Source organism: Scleropages formosus, chromosome 8 (assembly GCF_900964775.1).
Source record: "Scleropages formosus chromosome 8, fSclFor1.1, whole genome shotgun sequence".
Classification (NCBI taxonomy): Eukaryota; Metazoa; Chordata; class Actinopteri; order Osteoglossiformes; family Osteoglossidae; genus Scleropages; species Scleropages formosus.
In genome coordinates, this window is record NC_041813.1 from 2,767,815 (window position 1) to 2,788,630 (window position 20,816).

At 41.7% G+C, this 20,816-nt stretch overlaps 1 protein-coding gene across 1 annotated transcript in view; it reads right to left on the bottom strand.

Annotated features, from left to right (window-relative positions):
- The window catches only part of wdr11 (WD repeat domain 11), a 50,369-nt gene extending 32,275 nt beyond the window's left edge, over positions 1-18,094 (bottom strand). The window contains exons 1-10 of the mRNA XM_018738135.2: positions 17,892-18,094; positions 15,643-15,754; positions 13,973-14,126; positions 12,955-13,128; positions 12,119-12,305; positions 7,709-7,874; positions 5,577-5,679; positions 5,034-5,232; positions 4,783-4,883; positions 1,591-1,770 (exon numbers count right to left, since the gene is read on the bottom strand). Coding sequence (XP_018593651.1) covers positions 1,591-1,770; positions 4,783-4,883; positions 5,034-5,232; positions 5,577-5,679; positions 7,709-7,874; positions 12,119-12,305; positions 12,955-13,128; positions 13,973-14,126; positions 15,643-15,754; positions 17,892-17,977 — 1,462 coding nt within the window. The 5' untranslated portion in view covers positions 17,978-18,094. The remainder of the gene's footprint in view (positions 1-1,590; positions 1,771-4,782; positions 4,884-5,033; positions 5,233-5,576; positions 5,680-7,708; positions 7,875-12,118; positions 12,306-12,954; positions 13,129-13,972; positions 14,127-15,642; positions 15,755-17,891) is intronic.
- Between the last annotated feature and the right edge of the window lie 2,722 nt (positions 18,095-20,816).

Here is a 20,816-nt window from a genome sequence, read left to right on the forward strand (position 1 = left end):
GAGATGTACGTCGCTTTGGACAAAAGCGCCTACTAAATGAATAAATGTAAAAAGCTGAATAATTTGCCTTGACTGATTCATTGGAACAATCATGATTCATTTGTAACACAAACTAAATGCATTAGTTGATGACTCACTAAAATTTGTTAGCTGAACAACACCCATTACAGTGAGGGGAGAAAAAAAATTTCTATATTTCTTTTTCCCCCTTGTAAACTCATTTTGATTAACCAGCGATTACAATGAATATCTCTGCCAGTGTTCTTAGACTTTCACAAATGACAACATGTAGAATAATCAATCCTTTATTTGGGCTAGGATCAGACTTAATTTAGTGTCGTTTATTAAGTCTCACAGTTTTCCATATAAAGTAAAGTTTTATGGGTAAACATGCCTCAATAACCCTTATAACCCTATAAGGAGGCTTTTCTCATCACCAGTTCTATTTAACTCCAATGAGAACATCTGAACTCCTCAACACGTTCCTCAAGTATGTTCAGGTGAATTGAGCAGTTCATTCAGGGAGCTCAATCAGGAGAATTTAATTAAGAGCTCAGCTGGAAGAAAACCCAGAATACACAGGGGGCTGCCAGGAGCAGCACAGCTCCCCACTGCACAGCGCTGAGTAAACATACTGTATTTGAAAAAAGCACAGGTACTGCGGATCTCGGTATCTCTTCAGCCATGCAATAGATGCAATGCAATGCAATGCAACATGGCTGCTGTGAGACCTCAAATAAATAAGAATTCACTACACCGTACTGCCAATGTTGTTTATACACAATGCCATGTGTTGCATTTTAGTAACAATGTCCTGTTATCACTTCAAAATAAGAAGGAAAGAAAACAATTGTCAATTTCAAATGCAACTGAAAATAGTCAGTTTCTTAAATTAGGGTATCCATGTGACTTTGTGAAAAATAAAACGACTGCTATATTGAAATTTTCCCCCCATCGCTACTGTAAAACTTTATTAATCTATAAGGTAAACAGAACAATTGGCCAAAAGGAGCACATCACTGAAATTTTGCTAGTTTATATTCAATGCTCAGTTAACTTTGTGTTCCTTACTCAAGTGTGCTGACTAACCCAGACTGTACTTTTGAGTCTATCCCCAGTTAAAGGACTGACTCTACTGACTATTTCACCTGAATTACTCTGGTAAATGAACCAGCAATATAAACTAGTAAAATTACAATCCAGCTTGGTAAAATGAAAGACTTAAGCACAACAATAAGAACAGTAGTAACATTTTATTGTGAATAGTAGTGTGAAGGTATTTTGTATTGCTAGTCTGCAGCACATTTTAACATTGCTTCAGAATTTTATGAATCTTATTGTCAGCCTTAGATTTGTCCATTAAACCTAAACAATTTACAGTAATGTCTATGTGTAAATGAAGCCACAGATCAATTTTAATTATACTGTAGAACACTAAGGATGTACAGTAGCAGGGGTATTGTAATTTGTGACTATGAAATATTATGAGATATAAATGCTATTAACATGTTGCACATTGGCCATGGAGCAATGAGGAGAAATGGCAGCTACTGGAAAAGGTCTGAGGCATAAGCCTGCCAAGATGCTTACCCACGGCCAAGAGGGGTTGGTAGTGGCTGATGTTCTTCGTGGTGAGCGGAGGGCACATGCGCAGGGCAAAGGGGGGCAGTGGCAGCCCTGAGAGGAGTCCCGTTAGCAGGAACTTCAGTTGGACCTCCTGCTGTGGGGGGCGAGAGGTGGGCTCCCCAGCCCAAGTCACATTCTGTCCTTCTGGAAAGGAAGAAATAATCAAAATTAGAAGCAGCATGAGAGAAGTCCATTTCACACATTGTAACACTGCCAGCTGCTAAGAGCAATTAATGTGAGGACAAATAATTTGATTGCCGGCCAATAAACAAGTCAAATGAGCCCATGCTATATGAAAACTATTTACATCTGGGTAGGGTATAATCACTGTAGTGTGTATGCTAAATGGCCCGAAAAAGAAATATCACCCTTTAATACATTTATAGGCAAATATTTATTTGAAATAACGACGATTTGAATGAGTTTTATTGCAGGTTTGATAAACCCTGTCTCACACCCCACACCCATTCAGACCCTCTCTCCACCAATCACTTAACAACTCAAGTAACCCCCACCTTCCCCCCTCCTGCACCTTTGATCTGCGAAGAGGAGGTGCGTCGGGTCTTCGTCAAACAGAAGACAAGGAAAGCACCAGGCCCAGACGGCGTCTCACCGGCCTGCCTAAAAACCTGTGCTGACCAGCTGGCCCCTATCTTCACAAAGATCTTCAACAGATCACTGGAGATGTGCGAAGTTCCTTCCTGCTTCAAACGCTCCACCATCATCCCCATCCCCATCCCAAAGAAACCCAAAATCACAGGACTTAATGACTACAGACCTGTCGCCCTAACGTCTGTGGTCATGAAGTCACTTGAAAAACTGGTGTTGGACTATCTGAAAGACATCACTGGATCCTTGCTGGACCCCCTGCAGTTTGCTTACCGAGCAAACAGATCTGTGGATGATGCAGTCAACATGGGACTGCACTACATTCTACAACATCTGTACAAACCAGGGACTTATGCGAGAATCCTGTTCGTGGACTTCAGCTCAGCCTTCAACACCATCATCCCACACCTCCTCCTGTCCAAATTAACCCAACTCTCTGTGCCCACCTCCATCTGTCAGTGGATCACCAACTTTCTGACAGACAGGCAGCAGATAGTGAGGCTGGGAAAATTCTCATCCAATACTCGCACAATCAGTACTGGAGCCCCCCAGGGATGTGTGCTCTCCCCACTGCTCTTCTCCCTGTACACCAACGACTGCACCGCAAAAGAGCCCTCTGTCAAACTCCTGAAGTTTGCAGACGACACCACACTCATCGGCCTCATCTGGGATGGTGATGAGTCTGCTTACAGACAGGAGGTCCAAGAGCTAGCTGTCTGGTGCAGTCACAACAACCTGGAGCTGAACACGCTCAAAACGGTGGAGATGAGCGTAGACTTCAGGAGAAACACCTCAGCATTATCCCCACTCACCATCATGAACAGCACTGTGGCAACAGTGGAGTCATTCAGGTTCCTGGGCACTACCATCTCGCAGGACCTGAAGTGGGAGTTCCACATAGACTCCATTGTGAAGAAGGCCCAGCAGAGGTTGTACTTCCTTCGCCAGCTGAGGAAGTTCAACCTGCCACAGGAGCTACTGATGCAATTCTACTCCGCAGTCATTGAGTCCGTCCTCTGCACCTCTATAACTGTCTGGTTCGGCTCAGCTACGAAGTCGGACATCAGAAGACTGCAGCGGATAGTTTGGACTGCTGGAAGAATCAGGCACATCCCCCCCCCAGCTCTCCAAGAACTGCACTCGTCCAGAGTCAGTAAAAGGGCTAGCAAAATCATTCTAGACCCCTCGCATCCAGGCCACTTCCTCTTCAAACCCTTGCCATCTGGCCGGCGCTACAGAGCACTGAGCACCAGGACAGCCAGGCATAAGAAAAGTTTCTTTCCTCAGGCCATCTACCTCATGAACACCTAAATCTCTCCCCTATAGAGTAAACCAGTGCAATACATAATGCTATTTATATTTATAACTATTTATCACAAATCTCTTACTCACACTCCCTTGCATTTGTATCTAGTGACTATTTTTGTATACTGGGTACTTTATATTTTTAAATATTTTTTATCCCTTGCTCACATACTCTATCTTCTCACCTGTCTTGTCACTGTCATTCTGTCTGTGCTGTGGTAGTTCCTGTCACCAAGACAAATTCCTTGTATGTGAGAACATACTTGGCAATAAAGCTCGTTCTGATTCTGAAAGAATTTGGCTCACGTTTAGGCCATTTTGAATTAAACAAGGCAAAGTGCCTCAAGGGTTATAAGTTCAAAATTGTGATCAACATTTTCAGTATACATTATAAATATATTTTCTTTTCTCATCAAGCAAGGGTTATAAAATATAGATCTCATGTACGTGTATAAGCCACAAACACTTCTTAAAAGTTTTGTGAAAGGCATGTGAAAAAAATATAGCAGCCAGACAAATTGTCAAATTCGAGAGTTTCAGAACATTTTCCATGCACCAACTCTTTCTTACCTATGGATATTTGGAATAAGTTTAGTTACATTTAATCTTTTTTTTTTCTTCTTAAATATTTTAGTCAGAAAAATGGCCCATGTGAACATTACCCCCCACACACAAAAAACATTAGGCAAACTAATGTCAGCCAGGTGCCCTTCCTCTCCCACTCCATGAAACCATGGTCATCTGCAAGGTAACTGTTTGTTAATAAAATCCAACACTGAATTACTGAAAAAAAGAGTACTTTTACATACAGTTTAATGGAGGGCAATATAGGACTGAAACATAAAGTAACCGCTGAGAAGGCAGAGAGACAATAGCATTCCGGGCTCGTCGATATAGGCTACATGGCCTAGAGGAATACTAGAGGAATACTCAGAGCACACTGAGCCTCATCAGTCAGTTTGCCACTTTCCCTGCACCTGTGCTGCATAAACCCAGATCTCAAAATCATCAGCATTCATGTCTGCCTAGGCTGAAGCCCAGGGAAAGCCAGGACATAAATGATTTTTGCTCATCTGCAACTGTGCCACGGCTGAGCTGAAAACAGAATGATGGCAGCAGACAGAGAGAGATCAGGTAAAAGTCTGCCTCAGGGTAGCAAAAAATGTGCACAGGAGTATCAGTTGCGAGGACAAAACCCCTGTATACTCAGATTAAAAATCTGTGTTCCAAGTGATGTCTTACCAATCATGGTGTTCAGGCAGAGGTCTGGGATTATTTTCTGGTTTGGACCCACTGGAGTTCCACAAAATGACACTGGGGCGTAAAGTGGGGAGAGTCCAGAACTAGGAGAATAAGAGACGACAAATTTGTAATTTCTTTCAAGGCACATGCAAAAAAACCAAATCAGACATAAATAGAGCAATATATAGACAGACATGTTTTATTAAGAAAAAATATTAAACAAAAAGCCAAAGTGGTATTAGAGAATATACCTTGGGTTGGTGGGCGATTTGGAGATGTGGGATTTCAGCTCCCAAAGCATGACCCGGCCATCGCTGACCACCAGGGCAGCGTTGTTTTCACTGACAGGGCATATAACCACGCGGTATGGGCGCACTGTCTTTGTCACCCTAATGGCATCGCACTGAGCCCTCAAATCATACACCAGTTCCTGGACACTCTGTTCTGGATCTGGGACGTTAAATAACAGCGTAGAGCAAGAACAAGGGATGAGACATGAGTAAATCACTTAACAGACATGGAAAAGAAAATAGCAGACAGGAGTTAACAAACCAACAAAAAAAGAGGTGTCTGTTATTTTAAGTCTTGTACTCCATGAGCCATAAGCATCTTGCAGAATATTAACAAATGTGTACACTAAGCAAGGCATAAAATACTGGAATTGATCAGTAGTGGGTGGTGGACAGTGATAAGGCTTCCGTTTGTAAGGGTGGCCAGTGCATGCCTGAGTACAGAGTGGAACAGCCGACGGAGGAAACCGATTTGCTAACTGACAGCGACTAAAGAGGTCTAACCTGACTCCTCAGCTGAGGGGGAGGTAGAGCGGCATAGTCGTAGGGTGATACAGCCGTTCTCATGTAGGCAGTACAGGGCGTCCCTCTGTGCACATGGGACCACCTGCAGCAGGAAACAGTTGACAAAAAGAACCTTGTGTGTGTGTGCGACAGATGAAGAGTAATGCAACAGTGACGCATGTCTTCTAGATGGACTGACATGTCTAAAATATTGGGGTGTAAAAGACAGATGTGACAAAATATAGATACGACGATAATGTGTGTAGCAGATATATGGCATAATGTACAGGAAACACGTTTGCATGTGAGTCCTGAAAAAATCAAGGTACGTGAGTGAGTGGTGCGGTCTAAGAGATAAATGTGAAAATACTGCAACATGTCTAGATTCCATCAGAAATTGCTTTATGATAACATGAGAAAGTGTTTGTATGATACATGAAGTATGAGAATAATGTGAAGGTGTGTGTGTGTTTTTGTGTGCCTGTACTCATTATCTGTTGTGTGTGTGTAAGATGTGACTCCAAGCTGGACTCAGAGCCACCCCTAGAGAGAGGTTATCACTCATGCAAATTGCCTCTCTGACAAGCACTTTATAACACTTAGGAAGGAGGCAGGCTCCTGGGGGAGACGTGAGAATGACTAACACCAGTCCCTTCCCTTGCCTGCACGGACGACGACCATAACGCATAAACACACAGAAACAAGAGTCTGCAACGCACCTGAGGGGGCACTCCTACACTGCACACCGACACAGTCATACATATAAAACCTGAAGAGGCTGCATCTGGTAACACTGGAATAACGTAGTACATACACCTAGACACACAAAGAACCAAACACTCTCGACACATCTCTTAGATGAGGCAAAGTGCATAAAACTGTCATTAGCTGTACCATACATATACACCTTCTGCATACGCATTTAATAAATTCACACTATACGGTGATGACAGGTCAAGTACTCTTCCAGCCCCTATGGTGATACACCATTGGAACTGTCACACTGTTTCCTTGATCACCTAGTGGGAGCATTAGCCAGTTCCTGCAGCAAGGCTGCACCTGTCCTGGGCCAGAAGCAGGAATCAAAATGGGAAATAATTTCACCCCCCCCCCTACACACACCTTCCCTCAGTGAAGCAGCCTGAGTGGTTATAACCTGCCTGACTCATTCTCTGTAGAGCTGCAGGACACATGGAGACAAGCCAAGCACTATCGTCATTAAACCACACGGCTCACAAAGCAGGCCTCCGATATGCTCACTTTGCAAAAACCGCTAATTAAAGGTAGAAAATGTAAAGGATGAGTATACTTAATATCAGAAGTAGACATGAAAAGTATACATAAATGCAAGCGTAACAATGGGAACTGCTTAGGTGCACAAAATATGTATTAACAGGACGGACAATGACAAATTACCCTCTGTTACATGTGTGAAGTCATGTGGAAAAAACGTACACACTCTTTCAATTCTATGGTTTTATATATCAGTAGGTCTATATAACAAAAAAATTTGATCCTTACCAGGTCCTAAAATGAGATAAATCAAACCGGAGGTTAAAAGGAGCAGTAAAGGTATGCTTCATTTTTCCCATATGGTTTCTTAATTTTGGCTTATTTTTTGTTCATTGATTAACGACATATTGAAACCTATTATGTTTTGTAATATGAGGCTGGATTTCTGTAATTATAGAGGTTGGTGAGGACAGATGATTATTTTTAAGCCCTTAAACGTAAAACAAGTGAATGCAATGAAGGTGTACCTTCTTTTTCACATGACTGTAAAAAGCAGTGGGGAATATAATGGTTAAGGAAATAGATTTGTTTTGCAATTGAAAACCACAGCAGTAGCCCTGCAGAAAAGTACTTAATCATTAAGCTCTTCAAACAGATGAAGTCTGCAACTGTATGTTTTTTTGTATGTGCACTTCACCTGCTTTTTTCCAGTAAAAATATCCACCTGCATAAAGAGGAAAACATAAACCATATAATGGATTTTGGATAAAAGCATCAGGCAAGCAATAAAATCAACAGGAGGCATGAGTGTAAAGATGGATATCCTTGTCAATCACAAAAAGAAGAGGTGAAAGCTTTCTAAAGACCCTGAACCTTAGATGGGACTGAGCAGGACTTACCTGAATGAAGGGCACACCCGAACGCTCAATGGCCACCACGCCCACTGTCTGGCTCAGTTCCAGGTCTAAGATGAGGATCTCGCGGGGGTAGAGGAGCAACATGTGATTGCGCTTGGAGGGCAGGTATGAAAGCTGCAGGCAGTCATTGAGAGTCACTGACTCTGCACTGCAAACAAGGAAAACAGCATTAAAAACAATTACACGTAACAAGTGGAGTACAGTAATCCACTTCATCTGAAGTCCTGCAGAAGTCAGCTGTGATGGGCCATATGGCCCTTGGTCTTATTCTCAACATTCTGCTAACTAAACGGATCATGTGAAGTCAGTGTTGTTTCTTGATTCAGTTTCTGTCTTATGGCATCTTCACTGTCATCACAGCAAGTTCTGAACAGGACAAGTGATGTGCTTTGTGGACTTCCTTGTTTTTCAGCTGAGTGCCAACTCCACCTAACCTGAAAAATTATAAATTATGAATATGTCTATTATCTGTCTGTCATGAATATGTCTTTAAGTAGTAGATTAAAACTAATCTGCAAAAATAGATACATGTTCAAAATCATGTACAACAAAAACAACAGTAACAGAAAAAATTTAGTACATTAGGAAGGATGCTGGAGAAGGTTTTGTACACATGGTCTTCCAGGCCTAAACCCTCACATTTGAGGAGGGGCTCATTAAAGTTAACTTCTGCTGAATATACAACATATCATGGACCAATAAAACAGCCTGACAGAGCTGGTCAAAGTATAAGCATTGTGACTGAACCCAAAAAGTTGATCTTGTTTTTTTGCACTCAAAAGGCCTTTTTCTTTTGCTATTCATCTGAACTGAGTAGGGAAAAACATGGATAAGTCACCCTTTGGTTTCACCCATGGAACAAGTCCTCCCTTACATTATAACTGCCAAGGCAGACAAAACCTAGTGCAAGACTATTACGTTCCAGTCCCGGAGGGTCAGAGTTCAGAAGCCTTTATAGCTCTTGTTACACCAACAACAACTCAGAAAGGCAGCTAAATGGGACCAGTCAAGAAAACTGGCAAAATCCAGAGGGTTCATCACCTAGACCACAACAGTGCAACTCTGTCCCATGTACCACAGTAAATCACTTCAGCAAGTGCAATCTTCTCAAGGTTCTTGTAATTTTATAAATGTATTTATTTAAAATAAATAAGAAAATCAAACATACCTTAAATTTTCTAACACACTGCCTGTATTATGAAGTTCAGCTCAGATTATTATAAATAGTTACATACTAAATTCACAATAAATTTATTCATCCCCCATACTGGCTTAGCGTGCATCCAGTACAGCTGTGGTTTAAGAGTCACAGTGAGGTCAGGTGTTGAGGTGAGAAGAAACAGTTATAAAACTATGGAACAGAGGGTAACCTTTCCCTGTATCAGTGCCTTACTGGGAATAAGCAGAATATGGATCAGTACTGAAGTTAAAAGGTTGGATTTCTTATACCACTGTGGGTAAGTATCTCTATGAAGAAAACTGGAAAACAAGCTATACTGTATAAACTGTAAGACAGAAGTGGTTGCTAAAAACATAAATTAAAATATGTATACTGCAGAACTTAGTATAGGGAGCAGCAGCAAAGTAGTCAGAGCTATAAACCTGGTACCATAAGGTGGCAGGAACAATCTCCCAGAGCAGAAACAATTGTTCATAAGCTGTAACTTAGGCAGAAATAAATTATCTAGGGGAATAAAGTAACAGATGGTCAAGACACTAAATGAACAGCTAAAATGACAAATTACAAGCATTGTGCTGCCAAAGCCACATGTCTGAATGTGTCAACAAGTTTTTAATGCTTACACTTGGGCAAGGAAAGGCAGACATTGCCTGCCTCTAACATTATCGACTTAGCAAAATGATGTTTTATCCTCCATGTTTCACATCTTGAAGAACTGTTGTGAGGTTTCAGTTCACCTAAGTGTACTGATCGCAAAGTTGCAGCGAGGTGGACTCTGAATCATCCAGAGATTCACTGCTCACTGGATGGGGAGGAGACGTGAAGACGATCAGGAATTCCATTCTGAACAGGAGCTGAGAGCATGGATGAGAGGCTTGATGCAAGATTGCCCTGCCAACTCATGATTCAAAGTATTGGGGGGATGGTGAAACCGCTGGCAGCAGCCTCCTGGGAAACACAGTACACCACATGCTGACCTTTGCCCATCTACATGTAAAGGTAGTGCAAGAAATGCAACAATGAAGATTTGCTTACAAGACATAACTCAGTTACAAACTCTCATCTCCATCAGTCATAACTGAAAGCAGCTGACCACACAGAGGGAGCGCTGAACAAACAAGGGACAACAGCAACAGTCCGTCAGATTTCTTAGGACAGCAGCATTTAAGTCAAGGGAACGGGGGAAACGTCAAGCCCTTGTAATGTTTGCACCCCATGAAGAACACTGGGATGAAGACACTAGTTGGAGGCCATGTTTCTCCTTCCGCTTAATTCTGCTTCATGTGCCGGCTGTAAAGACGAGTAATGGTAAACTAATGGAGCAAAAGGACATAGCTAAGGTGTGGTCTTGGATGTTTACTATGACAATTAATCCTTAGAGGCATGGAGGCAAATCAATCAGATGCATTTCAATGATGGGGATGGAGTAACTGGAGGTCAGCAAGGTAGCCTTTGGAGGCAGTGAGTTTGATATACTCACAGCACTCACACTGCAGAAATAACAGTTGGACCACTGAGGGCAAACTGAGTCTCCAATCAATGGGAGAGAAGGCTGACAAATCAATGAAAACAAATTAGAGCGTGAAACTTTCCTGGAAACACGAACACAGCGAGTGTGCGGATAGAAGTCAAATTATGTTTAACCTGAGGAGAAATGTCAGACTGTGTGTGTATTTGTTTCAGCTGATAAGAGCCCTAAAATGCTTCACAAGCTGTACTGGAAGCTGGGTTCCACAAGGCGTCTTTCCGCAACGCTGCAGCTGGCGTCCCCCAAAGTATATGATTCCTCCATGTCTCCTGTTGCCTTTACTGCGAGCGAGTTTATCACGCAGCTATAAAGCCAATTTGTGTATGAGAAAGTAATGCCTTCGATGCCAACAGGGACAGACAAATTGCACTGTATTAAATTTCAGACTTGAGGGCCTGCTTTAACAAGTTCAGCTTCCTCTGATAAAGCAATGAAAGGTTATTTGGGCCAGACTGAGCACTGTCCAGCTTGTCATGGAAATCTGTAAATCAAACTCCTTAAATTGCTGGCTGTGTCTCAGGCGGTGAAAGGTAAATTAAACTGGAAACTCCATCATCTGACCTTAGCATCACTGGAGGTGTACGACAAAGCAAGGATCATAAGGTGTTTCTACACAAGATGTCTCTTCTTGAGATGAAACAGAGTTGACAGGTGGAACCCACAGATGAGAGTCGCAGATGAACCACACCCTTCTAAGTGCACTAATCTCCTGGAATACAATTTGGACATGATCCCTGTCTAGTGTTGCTTTACAGACATTAAAGGGTGCAAAACGCTATCCTTACACTGCACAGAGCAGCAGTGTGAAACTAATGCTTGTGCATTGAAGCTTGAGTTTTATGGCTGATGAGCCCAGTCCCACAGCAGCACATTCCTGGCAAGCCATAAATTGCATTTTATCTCACCAGCCAAAGAAAGTCTTGGGTTCTGGCACTAATATGGAGGGTCACCTTGGGGAAAGCAACTTTTACCCTCTCATAGTAAGTCACTATAAATTCCTCTAAATCCACAAATCATTTCTGTGCAAAGATCTAATCATGATGCTCAAGTATTTCAAGATGGTGATAATCACATTCACACTGCTAAACAGATTTATACTAAAACCTTAAAGAGCATCCACAAGAAGTTAAATGCCCTCCATGACTTCCATCAGATTTAAACATTATTTAAACAAACATCATTTAACTTTTAGTGAAACCCGAGGAGTGCTGAATAGATTTACACCTCCTTTTTCTGCACCACAAATGGAACCTATCCTTTTTTCAGAATTGTCCAGTATTCCATTACATCCTTCAGGAGCTGAATGACAGTTTGAAGGATTGAAACTGTATGGAAAATTAAAGGGAGGTCCAGTCCTTTTCTGAGTTACAAAATTATTATTATTACAGATGTCCTATGCGTACTAAAACACTGTATCCTTACTCTTATATTCATGTACATTTACATTTATTTATTGAGCATTCATTGCATTTATTTATTAATCAGACACTTTTCTCCAAAGCGACTTCCAATGAACTCTATGTAATGTTATCAGCCACACACCTTATTCACCAAGGTGACTTCAAGGTGCATTCAGGTTGAAAACTTTGACTATAGCAATTCTTTTGTTACATGGCAGTATTTCACATATCGCATGTGAATCCTTATCTGTCAGAATGAACACCAGCACTTTAGGCACTATTACCTTGGCTTCTCATTGGTGATGAGCACTTTCACCTTGTTCAGAGCCTTCTTGGCTCCAGTAGGCGGTGCAGGCTTGTTGTGAGCAGGGCTAGCGTGGGGGCTGGCGATGTAGACCTTCTTACCCGTGCTGCTCGGAGGCTTGGAGTGGGAGAAGTCTGTGATGAACACGATGCCCTCGCTGGTCAACACTACAGTGGAGACAGGGGGAGGATGTTACATAAAGGAATGTGTTTTTCTGAGACCCACCTGGGTCCTGACTTTCTACCTAGAGCAGTTAAATTCCCCTCCAAAACAAATTTACCCAGTCATACAAATGAAGGTTGACTTAGAAAAAGAAACCAAATTTTGCACACAGATTAAATGTTGTACCATACAAAAATATTTTCAGAATCTATAAGGAGTTGCTGATAGAATGAAAATCAAATCAATTCTCTAATCTAGTTTTCTGTGAAGCCTGTAAGTGATGGCCAATCTTCACTTTCATGAAAACCTCTCTTACCAAGATCACTGTACAGTTCAAACCATGGGATTTCAGAAAAACAGAAGCAGTCAAAATAATTTGGGAAGAATTTCAAGCACAGCCAATGCAGTTTCTTTTCCGGTGACATTTATCACAATGGCCATCAACAAATTACAAGTGCAAGCATGTATCTTTATCTGCACCACAAGTGTCAATTTTGAGAAGTTACAGCCTGAGTCGAAGGGTAACTGTAATGAGAAGACAGGCTGCAGGACAGGGTTCTTTATAATGACAAATGCAGGTGTTGACAACAATGATAAGATGAAGTATGAACGAGGATTTTACTGTAACCAGAAGGTATAAGATTGTTCTCCTACATGCGAGGTTTGAAGGGTCAAACGGATCAAAGGAGAAGGACAAGATGTTCTCTGCATAGCTCTTCTTCCACAGCTTGGTTCCCGTATCGCCATTCCATAGTACAATATAGTTAGGAGGGTGTACGGCCAGCAGAAGATCACGTGATGCATCCTGCGTCCACAGCCAGTCCATGTCTGGAAGAAGATTATGTTCTGTCTGTTTTTCCTTTAACATTATGAATGCTCATTTCATCAGTGTTACATCTCAGGTATTTAATTTTTAATTCAGTTAGTTTTACTGGAAAAGCTAGTATGGACATGATACCAGATCGCAGTACATAACGCAAAGTAAAATATTCCGCAGAAGGAGGTCATGTTTTTTTTTTTTTAATTTAAATATAGTTAAATTAAATCCACTTCCAATATCAGAAATAACATCAAAGCACACAGCAGCAACGGGAAAAAAAAAATTCTGAGAGTCCCCTGGCAGCCCAGGCAATACATTTATGTTAACCAAGTACACAAGTAATACATGTCTGGAACACTTGTGTTCTGTACATTTGTGAAATCCAAAACATCAAGAAACCTAGTAATAATAGTTACTTAATCACTGTTTAGCCCATTGATTGTACCCATTTAGACATTTGGACATTATATCAGTGCAATTAATTTGCCTAAAAGAACAATTGTGGCATGATGGCACAGCAAGTACAGCTTCTCATACGAATCCAGTTCAAATCCAGCTTCAGGGTATTTGGAGTTTGGACGAGCTCTCTATGTTTTCAACCCAAAGACGGTCATGGAAAAAGGCAATCAATGGTAAACAACTTCAGCACCGAAAAAAACCACGTGAGTGGTCACTACGAGTGATATTCGAGTCAGTGGCATTTACCATTACCCCCTTAAGGTAACAACAACAGGGTCTGCACTGGTTCTTTACACCTTAGGGTACAAAAGTAATTTTTCACAACCATGCCATCTTCTCCTCTGCAGGAAACAGGTTCACTGAAGTTAATCCCACAGCAGGGTCTCATCTTACCCTGGATGGGCTTGGCATGCTCCTGGATCTCGCAGTGGGCGGTCCCGCTCACCACATCCCATACAATGATCTTGCCTGCTGCATCTGCTGAGGCCAGCCGCAAGGAGTAGGGGGAGCTGAGGCTGTGGTGGTAGTTCTCCCTAGACCATTTCACCTACAGCAAAGATGGACAGACAGACAGGTGGAGAGAAACGATTTCTATTTTGTTCCACTTTGCCAGTTTGTTCTTTCCTTACATGTGACCACTCGTATTTTATTTGGACCTTTGTTTTCATTTCGACTGTTTTTAGTTCCAGTAAGAAATTACTGAAAAGCTATGCTGTTACTGTACTGAAGTGTTCCACAAGACCAAATTTAGAGACTGGCGTGAAAAATGGCTCCCACACCGATAAACGATCTTTTGCTTCTCGACCATTACTCAAAGACTGACCTCTGGCCACAAGGCAGTCGATGGTTTCTGGATAAAGTCGGCCCCACTCATGCACAGCACTGCACCATTCTTGTTAATGTACCCCTTTCGGCTTGTTGTGCTGAACTGCGCATGAATTACACTTCCCAAAATAATTATGTATATTATATCGAGGACCACTGGCATTTTTCTTGGCAAATATTTAACATTGTTGTGCTCCTCTTCTGTTTGCTCTCTCGGTTCCTAAGGCTAGGAAACTTTTACCCACCATTGCAGTTAAGTACATATTTACCTCAGTTTCAGCCAATGTCAGTAAAGTGGAGAATTGTCCAAATAGCTTGATATTTTTTTTAACCTGAAAGTTGCAGGATTAGCTTCTATACCATACAACATGACCCAAGTGACCAAACATTATAAAACAACTCTACCGATTGCTTCAAAAGGGCATCTGTAATATAACTGAAATGGAGAACTCCATAATATACTGTAGCGAACACAAGGAGTAGGTTCAACAGCAGGTACACCAAAAATACAGTAACCATGTCTATGCCAGAAAATGCTGCATGTTTTTAATCAAGTAAAAAACAAAGATATTAATTACTTTATCATCAATAACCACGTATTCAGTGTAAACACTCACACACACTTCAAATTAACACACATGTCTTTGGAAACTGGAGAACCCAGGAGAAACCTGGCAAATATGGTGAAAAGATGCAAACTCCACAAAGAATGGGATTCAAACCAATATCAAAATGCTTAGCAAACAAACTGTGGCAGTACACCCTGAAAAACCATGAAAAATTACACTATTGTCAATTAAACACTCACATGAGAAGTTAATATGAATTGCGTAACAAATTTATCAGGAGAAATCTGTTAACTCTTTGACCACTGGTTAAAGTTGCTGTGAAAACAGATTCTAAAAACTTAGGTTATTTATCAGCAAGACATCTGGTACTCAGTATTTCAGCTTTACTGAGCTTTTAATGCTAATGTGAAAAAAATAATTTCCAAACACTCATCTCATGTATAGCAATAAACCTTCACACATCTAATTGTGCTTGCTATTAACAGACAACAAATTTATTTTTTTACAAAGTACAAAAGACCAATGGGTGCTTAACTGTTAAGGAGATGAGACACAAGCGTTCTCCAGAACACTTTGTTTTAGATAAAACAACTGTTGAAAAGCAAACTGTTGATAGTGACAGCGAGCAGGTAGTATCTGCAGTTACACAAACAAAAAACTGAAGTTTACCTTGACTATGTTGGCCTTGTGCTTCTCCAACACCTGGATGGTTTGGGCTGTCTTTGGGTCGATGATGAGGATGCTGGAGTGGCAGCCCTGAGCAATTAGCCCCTGCCATCCCCTGAGGGAGAGAGATGAAAAGATGACGGAAATGGCACGCAAGACCGAAAACAAGAACACTTCTATATCATATATAACTGACAACTCCGAAAATCACATTCATGACTGTGTTATCACAACAAATCAATGAAATGGCCAAGAAAAGTCACAAGTGCACTTAAAAAAATACAATATTACCATCTCAGATATCAAACTAAGCAGAGATTCAGTAATTTTGCCTGAAGTTTACTGGCGACCACAGTACAAAGCCCGCCATTTATATCCAGCAGCTGAATGCAGAAACATCATAAACGTAAAGTGGTGCCAAAGAGCGTGAAGGAGTCATAGGATATGACCCCTCTTAACACGAAAACCAAGAAAAAAACCACTTAAATTGCACACACGAAATGTAGCAACACATCCATATTCATGCTGCTCATCTTTCTTCACCCTGTAATATAAGTACTTTAACAACCAATTCTCTAAAATGTCCTTATTTCATGATGCACACTATATTCAAAGAATGACTAAAACACAGTTTTTCTGAAAGGAGGATAATATCAATATTATACTTCAAGTTTTTATAGAGCCATAAAGAAATGTTGCTGAGGCATACTTTGAAGTCCAGACATTTTGACAGATAAAAAGCTACACAAGTTTAAAAGTGCCCATTTCTACTGTCTCCTACACAGTGAAACATTATAAACCTCAGTTTTGAAAGTGCTTCAGCCAAGACCTGAAATAGAAAAAAAGACTTATTTTTGGGGAGAGTATATAGAGTTTAGCAAAATGCAGTGTAAATTTTGACATTAATGAAAGAGGTCTGGACATTGTCCCAGGAGGCAGGGCAAAGAACTACCTAAATGGAGGGCAGTCATAGTCTCTCTCTCTCTCACACACACACACACACACACACACACACACACACAATTCAGACACCAATTCAATTGAACTGTGGGAGGAAACACAGTCAAATCCCATACTGACGGAGCCAGATTTGAACCCAGGCTCAAACTCAGGTGTTGCGAGGCATCAGCGCCCACCTATTACACTACTGTAACAATAGTAGTTTACGTACTTAGTGATTTACCCATGTATACAGCAGGGTACTCTTACTGTATCAACTGAAGGTAAGTACCATGACCAAGGGCAGTAAAGCAGAAGCAAAATTTGAACAGAGGACCTTCAGATTGGAAGGAAACAGCCCTTAACACTACACAACCCGTTATATACCCAGCTGTATAAATGGGTAAATAATTGTAACCTTAACATTGTAAGTCGCTTTGGAGAAAAGCATCAGCTAAATGAATAAATGTCAATGCTACAGAAATGCTGAAAGAGGTGGTGGGAGAAGATTGATGGAACAGCAGGTGGTGTAGCCATAAGGGCATGGAATTGTAACCCAAAGGCTGTTGGTTCAAGTCCTACTACCCAACCACCTATAGTAACCTTGATCAAGGAACGCTCTTTGAATAACTTCAGTAAGAACAGCCTGCTCTGTAAATGGGAGAAAAGAGTGAAAGATTCAGAGTGGACACGCTGGCCGGCTGGAAATGATTCATGGGGATGTTTTCTGGGTTTCGACAGGAAGCAGCACCCAGCGCACTACTTTATGTTCATTCATTTAGCTGACGCTTTTTCACAATCATTACCCCATTTGTACAGCTGGATAATTTTACTGAGGCAATTTTTAGGGTAAATAACTTGATCAAAGATACTAGAGCAGGTAGTGAGGCTCGAACCTGCGACTTTGGTCCAACAGCTTTAACCAACAACCTACCAGCTGTAGTAGAAGGAGGTTAAGACTCTACCAGTTAAGACTAGAGGAAGGGTTAAGACCATTTTACAGCTGTATTTCAGTCAGATAGTCGTGTCTGTGGTTTTATTAGGAAAACCAGCTCAGCTCAGGGAGTAAAATACATCTTTCTTTGTTGTTTACGTCAGACTCACTCAGGAAACAAAATCTGGATACAACACATATCATGATTTACAAAGATGCACAACTGAAAAAGTTCTCACAAGGCCACGTTTAGTAATTTCCAGATTAATTTAGCCAGTTAACGAGTCAATACGAGTGTGTGTTAATAATTTATTGTCGTTTGGTCGCCGTTCCCGTTCGCCGCGCGCTGTGTGTGACGGTTCGACCACCATCCACTCACCAATCCACGGCGGTTTTGTTCTGTAAATTGAGAGTGCCCGTTAACGTCCGAGCCGCCAGCTTAATGTTCACCGTGTACGGGATCATGACGGCTCTAATTGTATTTTGTAACTATCCACGCTACATAAAAATAACCAAAAAGTAACCGGAGAGTCGAGAACCGGTTCCCTTCCTTGGCTTGACGAGATAACCGTAAACAGGAAGTGCTACTTCCGAAGAGGGTTACACTCTAACTGGACGTAGGACGGCAGGAAGTATCGCTTCCACTGAGGGTTACATTTTAACGGGATGTAGGAAACTTTAGCCAACCGCTAAAAAGGTTCCGCGTCCCTCATTGTTTACAATACAACCCATGGGATGAATTTCAACAGCCCCTCTTAAAAATACATAAAAACATAAACCTATTAATAAAACTACAAAGTTCTGGCATAATAACATGCATGCCATAAGTATCAGGCAATGGGTAAATTAAATATTTGACTACATTAAGAACTTGACAGACTCTTAACGTTATAGTGATTATTTCCATTTTTTTCCTTTTGGCAAAGTAATATTATGAAGCATTATTAAATCGCAGCCTCAAGATAATGTTTCAGAATGGAAGCAGTAGCCCCTTGAAGACTTTGTAGGTTCCTGGGAGAAGCTGTATTAATATCTCATTAACTGATAACAAGTTCTAGTTTCCGTTGCCTTAGAATGACTCCGGAAATGAATTTAGAGCAAAGTTTTGTTTAGTTCCTATTGTTTGATGGAAATATGCTTCTGGGATGCTTGAGCTGCTTCCCTTCATACTTGACAGGATGTAACTTCTAAGCAGCCCGATGAGTCCGGTTCATAGCTCGAAAGAAGAACTCCTGGCAGCACTATTTCCATACAGAATCCATCGGTTCACTGAGCTGTCCTATAATAACTTTATTAAAACTGGTCATTTCTTAGAGCTGCCATGACAACAAGGCTCCAATATGCGCACAAGCCTTGCTTTTCCTACAGCTGCCTAAAAAGAAATGAAATCACACAGATTTAAGAGACTCATCAGTGCCAGCATCTCAGACACTTTTCTCCAAGGCAGCTTCCAATGAACTCTGTGTAGTGTTATCAGCCCACACACCTTATGCACCGCAGTGACTTACACTGCTAGATACACTACTTACACTGGGTCACTCATCCATACATCAGTGGAACACACACTCTCTCTCTGTCACTCACACACTATGGGGGAACCTGAGCGGCATGTCTTTGGAGGGTGGGAGGAAACCAGAGCACCCAGAGGAAACCCACGCAAACACAGGGAGAATGTGCAAACTTCACTCACGTCCTCTCGCACCACCCAGGCGCTGTGAGGTGACAGACGGGATGATAACACTACAGAGAGTTCATTGGAAGTCGCTCTGGAGAAAAGTGTCCGCTAAATAAATAAATGTAAATACTCGGCATGTCTCATATCGATCATATCTCGATTTATTACCGACATTAGAAGTGTTAAATAGCATGAGTCCAGAGGAGGAATGCTGCTGTGGAGGACCCTCCTTGGTGATCAACGAAGGCGAAACTCGGCCTTCTTACTCGTGTCCTTTGCCGGTCACAAGTGGTTTTGCCATTGGACCAGAGGCTTCATTAGTGCAGCAGCTACAATGAACCTGAAATAATGAGCAGCCTGATTTGCTGTTTTCAACCTGCACTACTTTTGCTCTCCTCCTCTGCTACCTGGGACAGTTTCTTAGAGTGGAAGTGTAGCTACCAAGCCCTTTGCCTGGGGTGAAACAAAGCAATATATCTATAAAAGTGACTTCTTCTTGTTTTAATCTAGCAGCCCTGAGTCGTAATAAGGAGGGTAGCCCTAGGATCCCAGCGGCGATGTGTAATGAAGGTTCAGTAATGAGATCCGAGAAGAGAAATAATCATGCGTCAGCTGCTATAAAAACTCAATTAGTCTGGATTGATAGGGCTCGGAATCCGTACCGTGGATTTTTAAACGTGTATTTCCTTCCAATTCAGACGAGGGACACCGATCAGTCTCTGATCAGATAGCAGGTGCTGCTGTGCCACATATCGGACCCCAGACGCAGCCCCGTCTGCGGTCAAATCGGCGGCGCGAAAGGAACGACCGCCGTCAAGGGACAAAGAGTCACGGAGCGAGAGCAAGGGTGGTGAAGCCAGTCAATTAATGGGAATGTGAATTATTGTCTCGCCATTGATCATGCGGCGTAAGGACACTCGTGGGGCTCAAAGGTGACAATGAAAAGATGAGATCTGACATAAAGGCCCGTGATTTATTACTCTGTCTTTTTCCCGTGTTGGGATGTAACGCGGGCGAGTTTATTTAAACATTTTATACGAGAACCCGGATTTTTCTTTTGAATACATTGATTGCAAGATTCATAAGAATAAACACTTTGTAAAGTCATCGTTTCTACTCAACCGTCACTCGTTTCGGGCAGACTGTTATTCTACGTTTATGTGATCCATCAAGCTGATGCGTTGTTGGTGTGTTATTTAGTTACTGGTGGTCTTAACTGCTGAATCTAACATAAATAGTAATATATAAATAAATAAATTGTACATAAAGCATATTAGCATCATTAATGTACTGTTACAGAAGAATGTGCATTTTATTTCTGTTTCTATCAGACACAGGTGGGGGGTGTGGTGGCGCAGTGGGTTTGGCTGGGTCCTGCTCTCCGGCGGGTCTGGGGTTCGAGTCCCACTTGGGTGCCTTGCGCTGGATTGGCATCCCATCCTGGGTGTGTCCCCTCCCCCTCCGGCCTTACGCCCTGTGTTGCCGGGTTAGGCTCCGGCTCCCTGTGACCCTGTATTGGACAAGCGGCTTTAGATTGTGTGTGTGTGTGTGTATGTGATCAGACACATTTATCCAAATTGTTACATGTCTCTCATAGATATGCATTATTTCATGTACAGAAATTCTTAT